This window comes from Budorcas taxicolor, chromosome 1, assembly GCF_023091745.1.
Source record: "Budorcas taxicolor isolate Tak-1 chromosome 1, Takin1.1, whole genome shotgun sequence".
NCBI lineage: Eukaryota > Metazoa > Chordata > Mammalia > Artiodactyla > Bovidae > Budorcas > Budorcas taxicolor.
In genome coordinates, this window is record NC_068910.1 from 12002822 (window position 1) to 12020512 (window position 17691).

Genomic DNA, 17691 nt, shown 5'->3' on the forward strand with positions numbered 1-17691 from the left:
TATTTCCAGCTTTTTAAGGAATCTCCACACTGTTCTCCACAGTGACTGTACTAGTTTGCATTCCCACCAACAGAGTAAGAGGGTTCCCTTTTCTCCACACCCTCTCCAGCATTTATTGCTTATAGACTTTTGGATCGCAGCCATTCTGACTGGCATGAAATGGTATCTCATTGTGGTTTTGATTAGCCATCTGTATGTCTTCTTTGGAGAAATGTCTGTTTAGTTCTTTGGCTCACTTTTTGACTGGGTCTTTTATTTTTCTGGAATTGAGCTGCAGGAGTTGCTTGTATATTTTTGAGATTAATTCTTGGTCCGTTGCTTCGTTTGCTATTATTTTCTCCCATTCTGAAGGCTGTCTTTTCACCTTGCTTATAGTTTCCTTTGTTGTGCAGAAGCTTTTAATTTTAATTAGGTCCCATTTGTTTATTTTTGCTTTTATTTCCAATATTCTGGGAGGTTGATCATAGAGGATCCTGCTGTGATTTATGTCAAAGAGTGTTTTGCCTATGTTCTCCTCTAGGAGTTTTATAGTTTCTGGTCTTATGTTTAGATCTTTAGCCAATTTTGAGTTTATTTTTGTGTGTGGTGTTAGAAAGTATTCTAGTTTCATTCTTTTACAAGTGGTTGACCAGTTTTCCCAGCACCACTTGTTAAAGAGATTGTCTTTTCTCCATTGTATATTCTTGCCTCCTTTGTCAAAGATAAGGTGTCCATAGGTGTGTGGGTTTATCTCTGGGCTTTCTATTTTGTTCCATTGATCTATATTTCTGTCTTTGTGCCAGTACTGTACTGTCTTGATGACTGTGGTCAAGCGGTTACTTTGCAAGAGGTTTTCTCCTGGTCACGAGGATCCGTCGTCATCATGAAGGGATTTAGTGCTTTTCTAGATAATGAGGAGATGCAATGATTGGGATCATAAAATCTGTTCCTGAAAATGTCCTCCTGTCTAAATACTTGTCCCACCAGGTTCCCTGGCGCCCAGAGTGCCTCACTCCACCCTGAACCCCCTCATGGGGTTGAAGGTCAGCAGCTGCAGCAGCACAGGGTTCAGCTGGCAAACGCCTTTGTTGTTCAGTCGTTGGCGATGCTCTTGGCAAGTGCCAGTTTGTAGTTGGCACCTGCCTCATCCTTAGACTCCAGCCTTGACTGCTGTTGCTCTCAGTCAGCCAGAGTGTGTCTGGGAGCAGAGGGAGGAATCTGAAAACACCCCCCAAAAAGTGAGACTGGTTCCTAGTAAAAGTGAGACTGGTTCCTAGTCACAATGAGTTGCTGTCGTGATGTTTCGAGCACTCACTGTGTGCCAGGCCCCCATGACTGCAGGTGGTGGAGCTGAACCCCTTAACCTCAGGGTTAAGCCTTATCCTACAAAGTAGCTGAGAGATGTTTCCTTCCCAAAGGACCTGTGATTCACAGGTGGCAGTCAGGATGTGAACCCGGGATGCATACATTTCCCAATCCTGGGCTTCCACCCCTCCACTTGCAAATCTCTACAGCAGAGGAAGTGATGACTCTGCCCAACCTGAGAGGCCCAAAGTTTTAAAGTCTTCTCTGCTCTTGAGGTGGAATTTTGAGCTCAGAAGCACAGATGACCTCTAGGGGAGAAACAGTCGGCAGGGTCGGCACTGGCAGCTGCCTGGGTCAGCCTTACCTGTGTTATCTTCCCAGATGCTCAGGACTCAGTGGGTTCTGAACTGGCCTGGCCAGGTGACCATCGCCGGGTGTCAGACCTATTGGACCTTAGAAGTGGAAGAGGCCCTGGAGGCTGGCAACCTCAGCAGCCAGCTGTTCCCCCAGCTCGCCCGGCAGGTGAGACTCAAGGTGGGATGGTCACCATCTACTCCCCACCAACGCCCCACACCCTGAGGCAGCTCAGTCCCTCCAGGAGCTTTGTCATGTCTTGATCCTAGAAGAGGGCCTGGGGTTGGAGCCAAAGAGTAGAGGGTCAGACACCCCTGAAACGAGTGTCTCATGACCAGCCACCAGTGGGAGGGATGGGGGTCTCTAACGGGAGTGCTGAGGTCAGGCAGGTGCCCCTCTCCCCAAGGTCAGGGTGGGAGCCTCCTACCTGGAGCTCTCCTGGGCTGGCCCACGGCCTACCCCCGCCCTGTGCACTGGCTGCTCACCACACTCCTTCCTCAAGCTCCTCGCCAGGCCCCTTGCTGACCCTGGACACTGTACACAGTGGGGACATGGATGCCTGTGTGTCCCTCCATTTTGATTGACATCCCTGCCCGACTTCCCATGTGACCAATGCCCTGCCTACCCTCCCCTGCCTGGTCCCCGCACCCTGCCCATCCCAGACCATCAGAAGCCCCCAGAAGAGAGGGGTTGTTGCTGGCGGAAGCCCATCCCTGAGCAAGGCAGGGAAAGCCTGCCTGCAGCACAGGCCCACCCACCCCTGACGGTGTGCCCTGGCTCCTGCAGCTCAGTGACCTGGTGGCGCTGGTGCGGGGAAGTCTGTCCCGCATGCAGCGCGCTGTGCTGTCGGCACTTATCGTCATCGAGGTCCATGCCAAGGATGTGGTGCACAAGCTGGTCCAGGAGAACGTGGTCAGCGTGCATGACTTCGAGTGGATCTCGCAGCTGAGGTGAGGGGGCAGGCAGTGCGGCCGCATCCATCCCCAGGCCAGAGCAGCAGCAGGAGGGGCAGGGCAGGGTGGAGAGTCAGCTGCAAGAGGCTGGAGCTGACCTCGATGCCCGGGGGAAGCCGGGTGTGCCTCGATGCCCTCATTTACCCCAAAGAACCATCTCTCCTCAACCACATACCCTGCCCAGTGGCCCATGGTCCATATGCCCTGGGGACCCATCTCCCTTCAATGCCAGGTACTACTGGATGAATAACAACCTGTACATCCGGGCTGTGAATGCCGAGTTCATCTATGGCTACGAGTACCTGGGCAACAGCGGTAGGCTGGTGATCACACCCCTCACGGACAGGTGAGCGCCCCCCTGCCCATACCCCCTCTCACACTGGCTGGCCCTCCAGCTCTGGCTGGCCCAGGAGTCCAGGACCCACACAGTGCAATTCATCTATGATGAACCAGACAATCAAACGTCAGGAGCTTGGCTTTGGGGTTTTTCTAACTGCCTCTTGCTCGTCATGGGCTTCCTGATCTTGGGCAGGTGGCTCAAGCCCAAGGTTCTCAGTTTCCTCTGCAGCCTCCTCTGGGCAGCCAGGAGAGTTTCTTGAGCTGCCGTGTAAAGCTCTTAGCACCTGTGTGATGCTCAGTAAGCATCAAGTGGGTGCAGGCTATACAGGTTTTATCAGTCAGATCTTCCTTTCACCATGACAGAGCAGCTGATGTTGAGAGAAACGGGGGGCAAGTCCCTTGACAAAGTGAATACTTCTCTCCTAAAGCCCTCAGTTGCTTCCTCTGGCTACCTGTATTTAGTAGCAACTGAATTCTCAAGCTGGGTTTTGAGGAATAAAAGGAACAGTGACCACAGGCCAGCCATCCTGGCAGGTCCCTGAGCCAAGTACTACAGGGCCATGGTGTGGGGAACACTGACCAGGTGGCTGAGGGGTCCAGTCCTGTTCCCTGCAGCCAGGGCTGGGTGTGCGTGGCACCCTCAGCATGCGGAGGGGCAGGAGTCACCCCTCCACGGGGCCCGAGATGGCAGACAGTGCGGCTCTCTCGAGTCTGTGGGACTCCTGAGGAGGTACAGGGCCGTGCCCATCACCTCTCACCCCCTCAGGTGCTACCTGACCCTGACCGGAGCCCTGCACCTCAAGTTTGGGGGCGCCCCAGCTGGCCCGGCCGGTACAGGGAAAACTGAGACCACAAAAGACCTGGGCAAGGCCTTGGCCATCCAAACCGTTGTGTTCAACTGCTCCGACCAGCTCGACTTCATGGCCATGGGCAAGTTCTTCAAGGGCCTGGCCAGGTGAGGCTGGGTGTGCAGGTGGCACAGGGCGGGAAGCCGCGCTCTTGCGGGGATCCTGCCCCAGGAGGAGCCTGGCGGGGTGCTGGGGGGGTGGGGCGGAACGACAGGAGTCGAGGCCCAGCCCCTGGGAGCACTGGGAAGGGGCATGGCTGCTGGGGCTGTGGCTGAGCTGACTGAGATGGCCACAGAGGCAGCAGTGGTCACCTCCCGGCAGCCAGCAGGGGCCCTTGGAGGTGCCGGGGCCGGGGGGAGCTCTGAACTCATATGCCCCCGCGATGTTTTCCCCTCAGTGCTGGCGCCTGGGCCTGCTTCGATGAGTTCAATCGCATTGATATCGAGGTGCTGTCTGTGGTGGCCCAGCAGATCACCACCATCCAGAAGGCGCAGCAACAGCGGGTGAGCTCTGGGGGAGCCTTCCCTCCATGTCTCCTGTAACCGACCACCTTTTCACTTCAACTGTACCCACCCCGCCCATGCTGCCTTGCAACCCCCCTGCACTGGCGGGATGGGAAACCAGGAGTTGGGGCCGCTGCCCTGAGCCCAGCCTTTCTCATCTCACAGGGAACTGGGCACTCCCCCAACCACCTAGCAGAGCTGTCTGTGAGGGGACTTTTGTAGCCAGCCAGGGAGCCCCATATCCTTATCCCACCCTGGGTACAGCTCCCAGGACAAGCTGCAATGGACAAAGCGATCCCTCCCCACACCTGATGCTCATGGAAAGCCCTAGCCGTTTGTCCTTCTTCTAGTTTTGTTCAGGCTGGCCAGAGGTCTTCTCCTGGGTACAAGAACTGGGAGACTGGCAGGTGCCCCAACCCCAGTAGGGCCCTGGGTTTTAGTCAGGGCTGAGCTTGCCCAGGTCTAGGGAGAATCAGTGTCAGGAAATGGGGGTGGAAGTAGATGTGTAAAGACTGCAGGGAGCTGGGACCTGGGAGGCCAGAGGTGGCCACTGGGACCAGAGGTCTTAGGCCAGATCCTGGGAGAAGAGCCAATCCATGGTCAAGGGTCAGTCCAGGCTGACCCGTTATAGCCAGGACCATCAGTGGGATGAGGGTACCATCCAGGGCATGGGACAGGTGTGCCAACCCCTCCCCACCCTGCAGGTGGAGCGCTTCATGTTTGAAGGTGTCGAGATCCCTCTCGTGCCGTCTTGCGCTGTGTTTATTACCATGAATCCGGGATACGCTGGCCGCACCGAGCTGCCTGATAACCTGAAGGTGAGTTCAGGCCTGGGATGGTCTGGAAGGCTGCTCAGGGCACTGGGAAACACCGGAGCTGTGGCCTGGGCTCGGAGATGCTCACACGCTTATGCAGGGACACAGCTGCTGGACATGAGGGACTGTGCTGCCCCATGGCAGCCCTCCTGCCAGGGGTCCCCCAGCCATGGAGAGGAAGGGCCAGGCTTGTCCTCAGGGCCTGGGAGAAGGCAAGGGCAGGTTCAAGTCAACACAGAGAACTGGTTCTAATGGCCAGAGGGATCCACCCATAGGGGAGTACAAGCCTCAGCTATGGCAGGCACCGTGGAGGGAGGATCCAAGTGCTGGCAGGGGAGGAGGGCAGTGGAGCCGCCTTCTGAGGACCAGACAGTCCAGAAAGTGGCTGATGCTCTGGGAGGGGAGGTCGGCCTCTCTGTTCACGCAGTACCCTGTGCCCCAGGCACTCTTCCGGCCTGTGGCCATGATGGTTCCAGATTATGCCATGATTGCGGAGATTTCTCTCTACTCCTTTGGCTTCAACGAGGCCAATGTGCTGGCCAAGAAGATCACGACCACCTTCAAGCTGTCCTCTGAGCAGCTCAGTTCCCAGGTGAGATCCTGCCCAGAGCAGGTTCCAGGGTCTGGGAGCCGCTGTCTTCTCCCTGCAACCCTCGGAGGTAGGAATCACACCCCCACCTCTCAGCTGAGGACACTGAGGTCCAAAGCAGCCAGGAGCCTGGCCAGGCTTGGTGTGCGCAGGAGAGCGGGGAGCAGGATCCAGGAACAGATGGCCACTTGGGCTAGTGCAGGTACAAGGGAGGGTTGGCCAGTAAGAGCCCAAGCGCCACACAACCAAGGCTGGGGAACAGGAGCACCTAGGTTGCGTGGTACCAGAGGAGGACAGCCAGTCTCATCTCCCCTGGAGCCTCCCAGCACGAGGACTTGCCCCTCGGTGAGCTGGGCCTGCGTCTAGGGGTTGATGCTACTGGTTCAGGCACCGGCGCTAGTGGATGAGCTTTCCGTCTGGGCTCCAGTCTCAGGCAGGCTGCCCCTTTACAGTAGCAGAGATGAGTCCCAACCCTGGGCTTAGATGCTGCCAGCTTAGTTTCTTAATGGTCCCAGAAATAAGTCCCTGTTGTCACCCTCATGGGCCCTCTCTAGATGACCTATTCAAGCATGAACAGCCATCCCTGTGGCTTGGGAGACTATACTTGCCTTTGGCCCGGTGGGGCCTACCAAAAACCATGGGCTAGAAGAGCAATCTATTACTAGGAAAAAGAGCAGCTCCCCACGGAGTGCGTCATGGTGTCAGCACCTCCACACACCCTTCTTTCTAACCATCTGCTTTCAAAAATGCCCCCACCAATCCCCAGTAACAGAGCCATTATCCCCCACATGGTTCTGGAAAGCGCTCACCCCTTCCCTAGTGCTGAAGACCTGAAGCCAAGCCCAGTCTCTGCATCCAGCTCCAAGCCCAAGATTTCTGGGAAACATGCTGGTCTGTGGGTTGGGCCCACGTGTATGTAGCCTCATGGTCTGACACCATGGGACAAAATGATGAGCTTGATATTTCTATCACACCTGCTCTATAATGGAGAGAGATGGACCCAGCAGCAACCGTGGGAAAAGCCATGGTAGCATGGTCAAGAGGGTGGGTCTGGAGAGAGGTGATGTGTGTTAAAAGGAAGCGCAAAGGCCATCGAGGCCAGTCTTCTTGTGGCAGAGATGGGAAGCTCCTTCATTCTCAATGTAAATAAAACCTGAGTGCCTCCCTGCCCTTGGCACTGTGCTGAGTGGGCCCGCAGGGATGAGCCGTGACCAAGGCAGACGCCTCACCCCCAGGGTCCAGGAGGCAGGCAGGGTGCTGACGCCTCACCCCCAGGGTCCAGGAGGCAGGCAGGGTGCTGACGCCTCACCCCCAGGGTCCAGGAGGCAGGCAGGGTGCTGACACCTCACCCCCAGGGTCCAGGAGGCAGGCAGGGTGCTGACGCCTCACCCCCAGGGTCCAGGAGGCAGGCAGGGTGCTGACGCCTCACCCCCAGGGTCCAGGAGGCAGGCAGGGTGCTGACACCTCACCCCCAGGGTCCAGGAGGCAGGCAGGGTGCTGACGCCTCACCCCCAGGGTCCAGGAGGCAGGCAGGGTGCTGTCTCTGGTAACGGGAGCACACGACTGGGGCAGTGGAGGAGAGACGGCAGAGGAACGCGAAGCGCAGTGTGCAGCCCGGGCTGGGGTGTGTGAGCGGGTGCTGACAGCCTGCAGGGGGAGCAACATCAGCCACGAGCTGGGCGATGAGGCCCGGCCAGGTGTCAGGTGGGAGGCTGAGTGCTCCCCAGAAGCCTCAAGAGGGACAGTGCCCACCGCCCCTCCTCTTTTTGGTGGTGACAGGACCACTATGACTTCGGGATGAGAGCCGTGAAGACTGTGATCTCAGCTGCCGGGAACCTTAAGCGAGAAAACCCCAGCATGGACGAGGTGAGCTCCATTCAAAGAGGTGCCCAAGGGCTCCAGGGAGCTCTGGTGGCAGGGGTCTGGGGGGTTGGGCCGTCCAGGGGGGCTCCGGAGCAGCTTGAGGGTCAAGGGTCATCTGACCTGGGCCTCTGCTGCAGGAGCTGATTTGCCTCCGGGCCATCCGAGACGTGAATGTGCCCAAGTTCCTGCAGGAGGACCTCAAGCTCTTCTCTGGGATCGTGTCTGACCTGTTCCCCACCATCAAGGAGGAGGAGGCTGACTACGGCATCCTGGACAAGGCCATCCGCCAGGCCTGCGAGAAGAGCAACCTGAAGGACGTGGATGGTGAGCCCTGGCCCTGCCCCGCAGTCCTGTGGGCACCAGAAGATGGCTAGGTCTGGCTATGCCAGGCTTGTAGTCCAGCCTCAGGGTCTCTCATGCCTGGCCAAGCATGCTGCGGGCTGAGGCTCTCTGCCCCTGTCTCCACTGGGACCCTTCAAGTGATGGGAGCTGAAGAAAAACTCTTTCCCCTTCACTCTCACATTCAACACTTCTGACACCAGAGGTGTGGGGTTTTACCTCAAACTCGTCCATTCTCTAGCATGCCTGAGTGTTCTACAGGTCAGTTCAAATCTGGCACGAATCAGGGTCAGCACAGACCCCACAGGCTAAGGACTGAGTTCCACAAGACTGCACCCCCTTCAGACACCAGTCACGAGTGCGAGCTCCCCAGGTTACCCACGGCTTCTGTTCTGCTTGGCTACAGGTCACAGGCTCCCATGCCCCCTCCTCAGGCTTGATCATTTGCTAGAACAACTCACAGAACTCAGGGAAACAGGAATGTGTGCTGGTTTATTGTTTTAAAAAGGATGTGATAAAGGATACAGGTAACAGCAGGGTGAAGGGCTACACAGGGTGAGGTCTCCCCCCATGCAGGTGGGGTGAGTCACCTCCAAGCCCGTGGAGGTGCTCATCAGCCTGGAAGCTCTCCAGACGCTCTGTGCTCACAGAGGCTCAGGGCTTCACAGGCCTCTATGAGATACGTACTACTGCCACCCCATTTCACAGATGAGGAAACTGAGGTGCGGGGAGTGAGGTAACCCACCAGAGGTCACAACGAACTAGTGGCAGAGCCAGGATCTAAGCCCCTACTCTGACCCCTGGGCCCCCCTGCCATGTCCCTCCAGGATTCCTGACCAAGTGCATCCAGCTCTACGAGACCACGGTGGTGCGGCACGGCCTCATGCTCGTCGGGCCCACAGGCTCCGGCAAGAGTAACGTAAGTGTTCCCTGTGCTGGACTGTAGGTCCTTGTCGGTTTGCTACTCTATTTATTTATCTGGGTGTGCCAGGTCTTAGTTGCATCATGTGGGAACTAGTTCCCTGACCAGGGATCAAGTGCGGGCCCCCTGTATTGGGAGCATGGAGTCTTAGCCACTGGACTACTAGAGAAGTCCCTGATTATCTGCTTTAAATATAGCAGTGTGTACATGTCAATCCCAAATTCCCAATCTACCCCTCCCCCTCGCCCTTCCCCTCTGGCAACCATAAATTCATCCTCTATATTCTAACATAAAATAAAAGTTTTTAAAAGAAAAAAAAAATGAGTGACTTAAGTGAAGCCAAGCTGGGTGGCCCAGTGCCCACACAGTGGGCCTGAGTGGGGGGCAGCCCCAGCAGCAGGGGTCTTGGCTCCCGCTTGTGCCTCCTTGGGCCTTTAGGCCAACCCGCTGCTCCCTGAGGCCCACAGCCCATGCCAGCCGCGCTCTCCGGGGGGCTTGGAGGCTCACTCTTGGCTGGCCGTTTCCCCAGTGTTACAGAGTCCTGGCCGCCGCCATGACGTCACTGAAAGGGCAGCCGTCCATCAGCGGCGGTGTGTACGAGCCCGTCAACTACTACGTGCTCAACCCCAAGTCCATCACAATGGGCCAGTTGTATGGGGAGTTTGACCTGCTCACCCATGAGTGGTGAGTGGCCTGGGACCCTTCCAGTGACCGCTGTACTCCTAGACCTCTGCAGCCTGTGGGTCCCTGGCCCCCTCCCTCCCCAAGTTGAGTGGAATGTTGGAAGCTCTGGCTCTGGAGCCCAACTTCCTGGGACTCTTGCCACCACTGTGCTTCCTCACTGAGTGCCACATCTCATCCCCACCACCCCGGACCGTTGTCCCTCACCTGCAAAGTCAGGATAAAAAATGACACCTCTATTACGGGAGATGGCTGGGACAGTGTAGCACATGGCAAGCACTCAGGAAAAGTTGACTATTATTGTCAGTACCCACGAGAGGCTGGTGCTCCCTCTTCGGGGCCTGTGCTCCCAGGCTGAGGTGTTCCTTTTAGGGGGAAGTGCATGGAGCTGACTAGAGGCCCACCAGTCAGCACTAGAAGGTTTTCTCTGGGGCGATTCTGTTTTTCCAGAGAAGTCTCCAGTCTCCTGCTGGGGTATCTTCTTGGCCCCAGTGTTCTGGGAAGCCAGTGGGGAGTGGGCACTGGAGAAGGGCAGCCACCTGTCTTTCCGAACATGGGCCTGTCCAGCTTCCCCCATTTCTGGTGAAGGGTCTCAATCACAGCCACTCCAGGCTCTTGTGTGGGCAGCCTGGAGTCTGGGGACCAGACCAGAAAAATGCCCTTCTACCCACCCGCTTCCCTGGCATTTGGTGCCTCTGAAGTCTGAGCCTTCCTGGGTCTGTGGCAGGAACTAGAGGCATCTCGTGATGCTGCTTTCTCCAAGAGGTCATTTTCCCCTTCTCCGCCTCTCTGCATCTTCTGGGACCGTCTGGGCCTCTGCTTCTGTGTTCCCTCCTGCCCATCTTCCTTTTCTTTTGAGGGTATCACTTTCCATCTTCCTTTTCTTTTGAGGGTATCACTTTCCATCTTCCTTTAATGTAACTTTAGTGAGGACTCAGCAGGGAGAGGAGGAGAGCATGGCAACCCACTCCAGTATTCTTGCCTGGAGAATCCCCATGGACAGAGCAGCCCGGTGGGCTATACAGTCCATGGGGTCACAAAGAGTCAGACATGACTGAATGACTAACCACAGCACAGCAGGGAGAGAATATAACCACATGTTTTCATTGTATCATATTACACCAAAAAGTCCTATTTTCCCTACTATAATTTTTAAATGAATGAAGGTACTTAAGACAAAAAAAAAAAAAAACAAAAAAACGCAGAGCAGAACCAGCCTGGATCCCTGGGAGCCGGCTGTGCCCTTCCTCCCTGGCACCCACGGCCCTCCTCTCTCTGGTGGCTGCAGGACAGATGGGATCTTCTCCTCCCTCATCCGGATGGGGGCCATCAGCTCCGACAACAGCAAGAAGTGGTACATGTTCGACGGGCCGGTGGACGCCGTCTGGATTGAGAACATGAACACGGTGCTGGATGACAACAAGAAGCTGTGCCTCAGCTCCGGGGAGATCATCAAGCTCACAGAGGTCCGTCCGCCTGTCCACTCACCACGCTGTCCTCTACAACTGGGTGGGCCCAGGGGCCACACCAGGCTGGCCAAGCCTCACCCCCCCAACCCTTTCCTCTCCGGGCCGTGGCACCCTCCCCATCCCCAGGCTCCTGTACCTGAGGCACGTCCCACGCAGTTGCTTGGTGCTTCCCTTGCGGCAGACCCACTTTCTGCAATGCTCTCAGCCCAGGACGAACACCTCAGTCTTAAGCTGATGTTGCCCTGTGCTTCCCAGGCCCACTCACAGCCATTTGGGCCCAGATTGGCTCAGGCATCCTGGCAATGTGCCTGGAGTCCAGTGTACAGGTGGTACAGAGGCCAGTGTGAGCCTGTGTCCATGTACAGGTTGAGTTCTCTGGAGCAGAGCACACAGCTCCCATCAGATCTCCCAAGGGCTCCAGGGACCCCTAAAATGCCCTGACCCCAGGCTGGCCAGAGGGCTTCCAGGAATCTCCTGACTTAGGCTCCTTCCTGAGGCTCCAGCGAGAGCCACATGATCAGCTGAGGCCCTAGGGTTCCTGCCTTTGCTCCTACCCCAGCACTGAGCCTGGCCCACCACCTGCCCCAGGGCCTGCCCACTGTTGCAGGATGGGCAGCCCCTGCCCATGGCCCTGCAGCCCTTTCCCCTGCCCTGGGGGCCAGCAGCTGTCCCACTCACGCAGTTCGTCTTGGTGGCAGGCAATGACCATGATGTTCGAGGTGCAAGACCTGGCGGTGGCCTCCCCGGCCACAGTCTCCCGCTGTGGCATGGTGTACCTGGAGCCGAGCATCCTGGGGCTCATGCCCTTCGTCGAATGCTGGCTGAAGCGTCTCCCTGCCTTACTCAGGCCCTTTGAGGAGCAGTTCAAGTCCCTCTTTATCTCCTTCCTGGAGGTGAGGGAGGCCACAGTGGCCAGCCCAGGTGGGGGCAGCCGGGTGCTATGGCCAACATCCACAGGAGTGGGGTGCCCGTCCTCTGCAGGAGTCCCTCGCTTTCGTCCGGTCCTTGGTGAAGGAAGTGATCACCTCAACCAACAGCAACCTGACCATGAGTCTCCTCAAGCTGCTGGACTGCTTCTTCAAGCCCTTCCTGCCCAAAGAAGTGAGACGCTGAGTGGTGGACTGCAGCCTGCTCCCTCCTGCCCTGCTTGCCTCTCCCGAGGGCCCCGAATCCCAAGTCCCTCTTCCTGCAAGAGAGAATCGGATTGGCTCACGTGGTTCATGCATGGGACACCCCCGTCCAGTCTGCTGCAGAGGCTAAGGGACGATCCCTGCCCCCACCCCCTTGGCTTCCTCAGGCCACTCAGTTCTGCCCCCGCCTCTGTCCTCAGGGCCTCAAGAAGATGCCGCCCGAGAAGCTGAGCCGCATCCCTGAGCTGATCGAGCCCTGGTTCATCTTCTCCCTCGTCTGGAGTGTGGGCGCCACGGGGGACAGCACTAGCCGCAACAGCTTCAGCCACTGGCTGAGAATCAAGATGGAGACAGAAAACGTGAGAGGCAGCCGCCCCTGGGCTGGGCTGCAAGGGCTGGGACGCATATGCTGAATGCTGGGTGCTGTGGGGCTGTCCCCCAGGCTCAGGCCCAGGGCCAACAAGTAGCCACGTAAGCAACTGGGCCTCATCACCTGTTTATTTCCCCCCTGATCCCTCACAGATGGCCTTGCTCTTCCCAGAGGAGGGGCTGGTGTTTGATTACAGGCTGGAGGATGGTGGCATCAGCAGCACCAGTGACGAAGACGATGAGGAGGAGGAGGGCAAGCAGGTGACGGAGGCCTGGTCCCAGGAACAGCACAGGGAGGGGGGAAGGGAGGGAGGCGGTCAGGTGGTGGCTGTCGTACTCAATGGCTGCAGAGGGGAGGCCCTGTTGATGGCCACAGATGTCACGCTGGGGTTATTTGCATCATTTCATGAATCCTCACAGACCCGCAGGGTGGTTACTACTGGGTCCATTTCCAAAACAAGGAAACGGGCTCAGAACAGTCACACCCAGCTCGTTGGTGTCAGAGCTGGCCTTGAACCTGGGACTGGGGGATGACAGAGTGCCTCCCTTCCCAACCATGTCTACTGCCTGGCCCATCCTGCTGCCGAGCCCAGGGATTCATTCAACCCCATTTGCCCAGAATTGGGGCTCCACAAGAGTGGAAGAGTAAGCCCCCATGGCCTGTCGCAGTGTCCCCATCGCTCCTCTCAGCCAGCAAGGGCTCCATGAGCCTACCCTCGTGGCATCAGGACCCCAGCCCAGAAGGAGGAGTGGCCAGAGAGGCACCTCAGAGGTGGTCGCCACACACAGTCCTGCCAGGGGTCTCACACATATGAGTCTAACCATCAGTACCATCCCCAGTGGGACATGTTGATTTGACCAGAGAGAGAGAGGTCTGCAAGTTGAGTCAGGGCTGTGGGTGGGTGAAGGGATTCATGCAGTTGGGGATGGTGGGGGAGACCAGGCCAGGTGACCTCTCAGTGTCCAGGTGATGCCAGTCCCACAGTTGTGGCCGCCACACGCTTGGGAAGCCTAAAGTTGACAGCAAAGATCTTTGCCTTCTGGGTTGTCCAGTTCCCGGAGGACTTTCCTCATATGCAGAAACCCAGGGACTGGCCCCACTGGAGGTAACTGGATGCAGTGAAGCCTTCACTTGGGCAGCTGTGTGCAGAGACCCCCGGATTCCTGGAGGTTTGTTCTGGGAGTCCTCCGCCCTGTGCATAAAGCAGGGCAGAGGGATTCCTATTTCTATCAGAAGCAGCCCCTCCGCTGGACCCCCTTGCCCGACAGTGCAGCTCCTTGCCCTCTTGGTACACTCGGCCTGGACGGGAACGAGGAGAGGTTTCAGGCCCGCCCTGTGGTTCCAGGTCGCCTGGGTGAAGTGGATGGACTCCTGCACCACATTCACGATGGTGCCAGACACCAACTATTGCAGCATCATCGTGCCAACCATGGACACCATCCAGATGTCCTACCTGCTAGACTTGCTGCTCACCAACCACAAGCCCGTGAGTGCCCCCGCCACCCCAGCCTCCCTGCGCCCCAGGGCCTAGGCCGGGAGTGACCGGCCTCCTGCACTGACAGGGCAGCAGCTCCTACCGCGCATCGGGCCCTGTGAGAACGCTCTGACCCCATGACCCCCCACTCCTAGGTGCTGTGCATCGGGCCCACGGGCACAGGGAAGACTCTCACCATCTCCAACAAGCTCCTCAAAAACCTGCCACTCCAATACATCAGCCACTTCCTCACCTTCTCTGCCCGCACCTCGGCCAACCAAACCCAGGACCTCATCGACAGCAAGCTGGACAAGAGGCAGGCCCACTGGCTCCCTCCTGGGTCCCCATGTCCCCCAGCCTGGCTCAGCCAGCTGCTGTGTCCCCTCCCCTCCTGGGTGGGCCCTAGGTGCCCTTGTACCCTTCTTCTATCAGGAATTCTCCTGAGCCCTTCTGTGGGCACCCTCCCTGGGCCGGGCACTTGGGTATGGCTCGTTATGCATCTGCCTGGAGGCAAGACTCAGGACAGCCAGATGTGATGTCCCAGGACACTCAGAATGAGACAAGGAGCTCCTCAAGAGGCCCAGCGATTTGGGGGAGGCTGAAGTCAGTGAGGGCCTCCCAGAGGTGGAGCTGCCATCCTGCAGCCCTGGACTCCCTGAGCACCGGGTGCCGTGTGCCCTGGGCTCACACAGCCCCTCCCCGCAGGCGGAAAGGTGTGTTCGGGCCCCCCCTGGGGCGCAACTTCATCTTCTTCATCGATGACCTGAACATGCCAGCCTTGGAGACCTATGGTGCCCAGCCACCTATTGAGCTATTGCGCCAGTGGATGGACCACGGCGGCTGGTATGACCGCAAGATCATCGGTGCGTATGTTCGGCCTGGGCCAGGGGATGGGGTGGGGTGTGCTGGTCAGAGCCCAGGCCCACAGACTCATAGAGGGTCCACAAAAGTGTCCTAATCTCTTTTTAAAGCAAGGGGGAAATGAACATTTTCCCAGAGCATTTAAAATGTATGATATTAATGCATTTGTCTATGTACCAATGCTGTTATGAAGTATAACTAAAAAAAAAAAATTTTTAATGGAGGAGGAGGCCCATGAAGGTGGAAGTGCTCAGGGCCCACAGAAGCCTTAATATAGCCCCTGGCAGGGCCTTCTGACTTCCTACTCCCACTCTAGGAGCCTTCAAGCAGCTGGTGGACATCAACTTTGTCTGTGCCATGGGCCCCCCTGGTGGAGGCAGAAATGCCGTCACCCCACGGTTGACCCGCCACTTCAACTACCTGTCCTTTGCTGAGATGGATGACATCAGCAAGAAGCGCATCTTCTCCACCATCCTGGGCAGCTGGGTGGGTAAGTACCAGGCAGGAGTGGGGAGGGCCGTGGGCTCCAGCAGAAGCCCAGGTCCAGTGAGCCACACTGGGAAGAGCAGGGGTGGCCGAACCACTGGCTCCACCCCTTACTCAGCTCTCTTACCTCTGGCCAGTTCATGAGCTGCTCTGAGCCAGAGTTTCTTCATCTAAAATGGGTGACAATATTAGTGCCCATCACCCCAGGTTGTGAAGGTTAAATAAGACACTGCATGTAGTGCATCTGGTATGAAGCTGGCATGTGGAAACTGCTGAATATATGATTCATACATACGCAAACATGTATGTTCCCCCATATAAGCACACACACGTATGTTAGACTCTCTAGTGGAGAGATGTTATTGATACTTTTGAGCATGAGGAAATACCACCAAGATAGAGTGAACAAAGTGGTCCTTCTCTTCCGTGAGGCTTGAAGAAAGGTCTGCCCCTGGATGCATTTTCCCCCAACCAGTCGACTTCCCACCAAGAACATGCTCTGACCTTTGAACTCCACTTGGCACTGTGCCAGGTGGTGAGTGAGGGGAGTCAGGCCTTCCCTTCTCTGGCCTGCCCTGGCCTGCCTCCAGGGACTATAGGCCAGAACTTGCCTCCATGCCCAGCTTAGGGGTGGGGCCAGTGGCTCTGAGGAGGGGATGGTGGTCAGGGGCTGCTCCGGGGCTGCTCAGCTGGGTATAGCTGGTCAAAGTGGGCAGCAAGTGGCTCACCTGACTCTGAGCCCTTGTCTCTCCCTCAACCCGCTAGATGGACTCCTCGGAGAAAAGAGTTACCGGGAGCCCGTGCGTAAGTGTAGTGCCCAGTACCTTGGGCAGGGCCTGGAGGGGTCAAGGGCCCTTGTTCCAGGGGCAGCCCTGGACTCAAGTTGGACGTGGCTGAGGCTTGGGTCCCAGGGGCCACAGTGAGCCCTCCTCAGGCTCCTGTGACCTCGGGACAGTGCCGGAGCAAAGGTCGCCCCGCACTGAAGGCCTCCAGAGGGTCAGTCACCTGTTGCGTGGCTGGCCAGGGCCTGGGCCCATGCCTATCCCATAGTAGAAGCAAGATGAGTGTCCCTCCTCCAGTTCTGAGCCTGCTTGGCCCCTCAGGGCCTCAGGTCTCTGCTCCCATGCACTCCTGAGCAAGGCCTCCCCAGCATTTAAATCAAATGTCCCAACCCCGGCTTATTCAGTCTCCTGTTAACTGGTCGGAGCCTGTCTTCCTCACCAAGAATGGCAGCTTATTGGGGTAAGAACTGTGTCTGTGGGGGCCACCCCCTGTGCCCAGCACCTAAAACAGTCCCTGTATTAACAGAGGAGCCCACGTTAGGGGTAGTGAGCCCTTCTGCCCCTTCTTTGCCTTTTTTCCTCTTTGTGGAGGCTCTCTGCCCCAAACTCCCCCTGACAGAATTTTGGTTCCCAGCCAAAAACTGGATAGTTTTCAGAGCACAAGCAAATAGATTGTGTTAGTAGTAAAAATGCAAGGGGCTGATAGGCCCCCACAGTCCTGGCTGAGCCCTGCTTCCACACCCATGGCAGTGCACTCCTTACCCACATGTGGGCCACACACCCCTCCCCACGCGTGGCCCCAGGCAGCACGTTTCATTCGGGTCTGGCCCCATTAGTGTCTCCAATTCCGTAACTGTATCCCAACACCCCCAACACAGGGACAGGCTAGGTCAGTGATAAAGATATAGAAGTAGGGAGCTCCCAGTGAGAGATTCCTCACCCCATGGTGGGGGTCACCAGGAAGACCTTGTCAGAGGTAGCATCTGAGAGGGCTGCAGGGCATGGGGTGGCAGGGGGTTGGGGGGCGGGGGTCCAAGCCTGCAGGCTGGGGAAAGGCGTGTGTGAAGGACACAGCCCCGGATCTGCAGGGGCCGTGACCCAGGTCCACTCTCTCGTTCCTTCAGCTGGGGCCCCCAACATCGCCCACTTCACGGATCCCCTCGTGGAAGCCACCATCATGGTGTACTCCACCATCACCTCCCAGCTACTGCCCACCCCGGCCAAGTCCCACTACACCTTCAACCTGCGGGACCTCTCCAAGGTCTTCCAGGGAATGCTCATGGCCGACCCAGCCAAGGTTGAGGTGAGGACTGGTGGGCCCCCTCCCCAGTGTCCAGTAGCGAGTGCCCACACTGCCCTCATGGTCCTCCCATGTTTTAGGCCTTCCTGATCAACTCCTCAGCCTTGATCTGGTCAGGCCCTGGGGCTGGGGGCAGAACTTGGCATCGGCAGGTGCCAAACCCCCAGGAGCTTCATCCAGCTGAGTCCCATCTTGCTGGTGAAATCCATGCCTAGGATAGTGGCTGTGATGGGGCCACACAAAAGCAGGAGCCAGGCCCCAGCAAGGCCTGATCGGTTCCTGATGGCAGCCCAGGGTGTGAGAAAACTGGGGGCAGAGTCCATGGGGTG

General features: G+C 57.4%; 1 protein-coding gene across 1 annotated transcript in view; it reads left to right on the forward strand.

The window, feature by feature from the left end:
* Nucleotides 1-17691, forward strand: part of DNAH1 (dynein axonemal heavy chain 1) — a 79029-nt gene that overhangs the window by 40327 nt on the left and 21011 nt on the right. Inside the window, exons 25-46 of the mRNA XM_052639227.1 lie at nucleotides 1666-1806; nucleotides 2425-2588; nucleotides 2824-2937; nucleotides 3697-3885; nucleotides 4176-4281; nucleotides 4986-5099; nucleotides 5539-5688; nucleotides 7465-7551; nucleotides 7686-7872; nucleotides 8715-8806; nucleotides 9339-9493; nucleotides 10779-10956; nucleotides 11658-11852; nucleotides 11941-12060; nucleotides 12290-12448; nucleotides 12612-12719; nucleotides 13805-13945; nucleotides 14089-14249; nucleotides 14639-14796; nucleotides 15111-15284; nucleotides 16046-16084; nucleotides 17187-17365. Coding sequence (XP_052495187.1) covers nucleotides 1666-1806; nucleotides 2425-2588; nucleotides 2824-2937; nucleotides 3697-3885; nucleotides 4176-4281; nucleotides 4986-5099; nucleotides 5539-5688; nucleotides 7465-7551; nucleotides 7686-7872; nucleotides 8715-8806; nucleotides 9339-9493; nucleotides 10779-10956; nucleotides 11658-11852; nucleotides 11941-12060; nucleotides 12290-12448; nucleotides 12612-12719; nucleotides 13805-13945; nucleotides 14089-14249; nucleotides 14639-14796; nucleotides 15111-15284; nucleotides 16046-16084; nucleotides 17187-17365 — 3111 coding nt within the window. The remainder of the gene's footprint in view (nucleotides 1-1665; nucleotides 1807-2424; nucleotides 2589-2823; nucleotides 2938-3696; nucleotides 3886-4175; nucleotides 4282-4985; nucleotides 5100-5538; nucleotides 5689-7464; nucleotides 7552-7685; nucleotides 7873-8714; nucleotides 8807-9338; nucleotides 9494-10778; nucleotides 10957-11657; nucleotides 11853-11940; nucleotides 12061-12289; nucleotides 12449-12611; nucleotides 12720-13804; nucleotides 13946-14088; nucleotides 14250-14638; nucleotides 14797-15110; nucleotides 15285-16045; nucleotides 16085-17186; nucleotides 17366-17691) is intronic.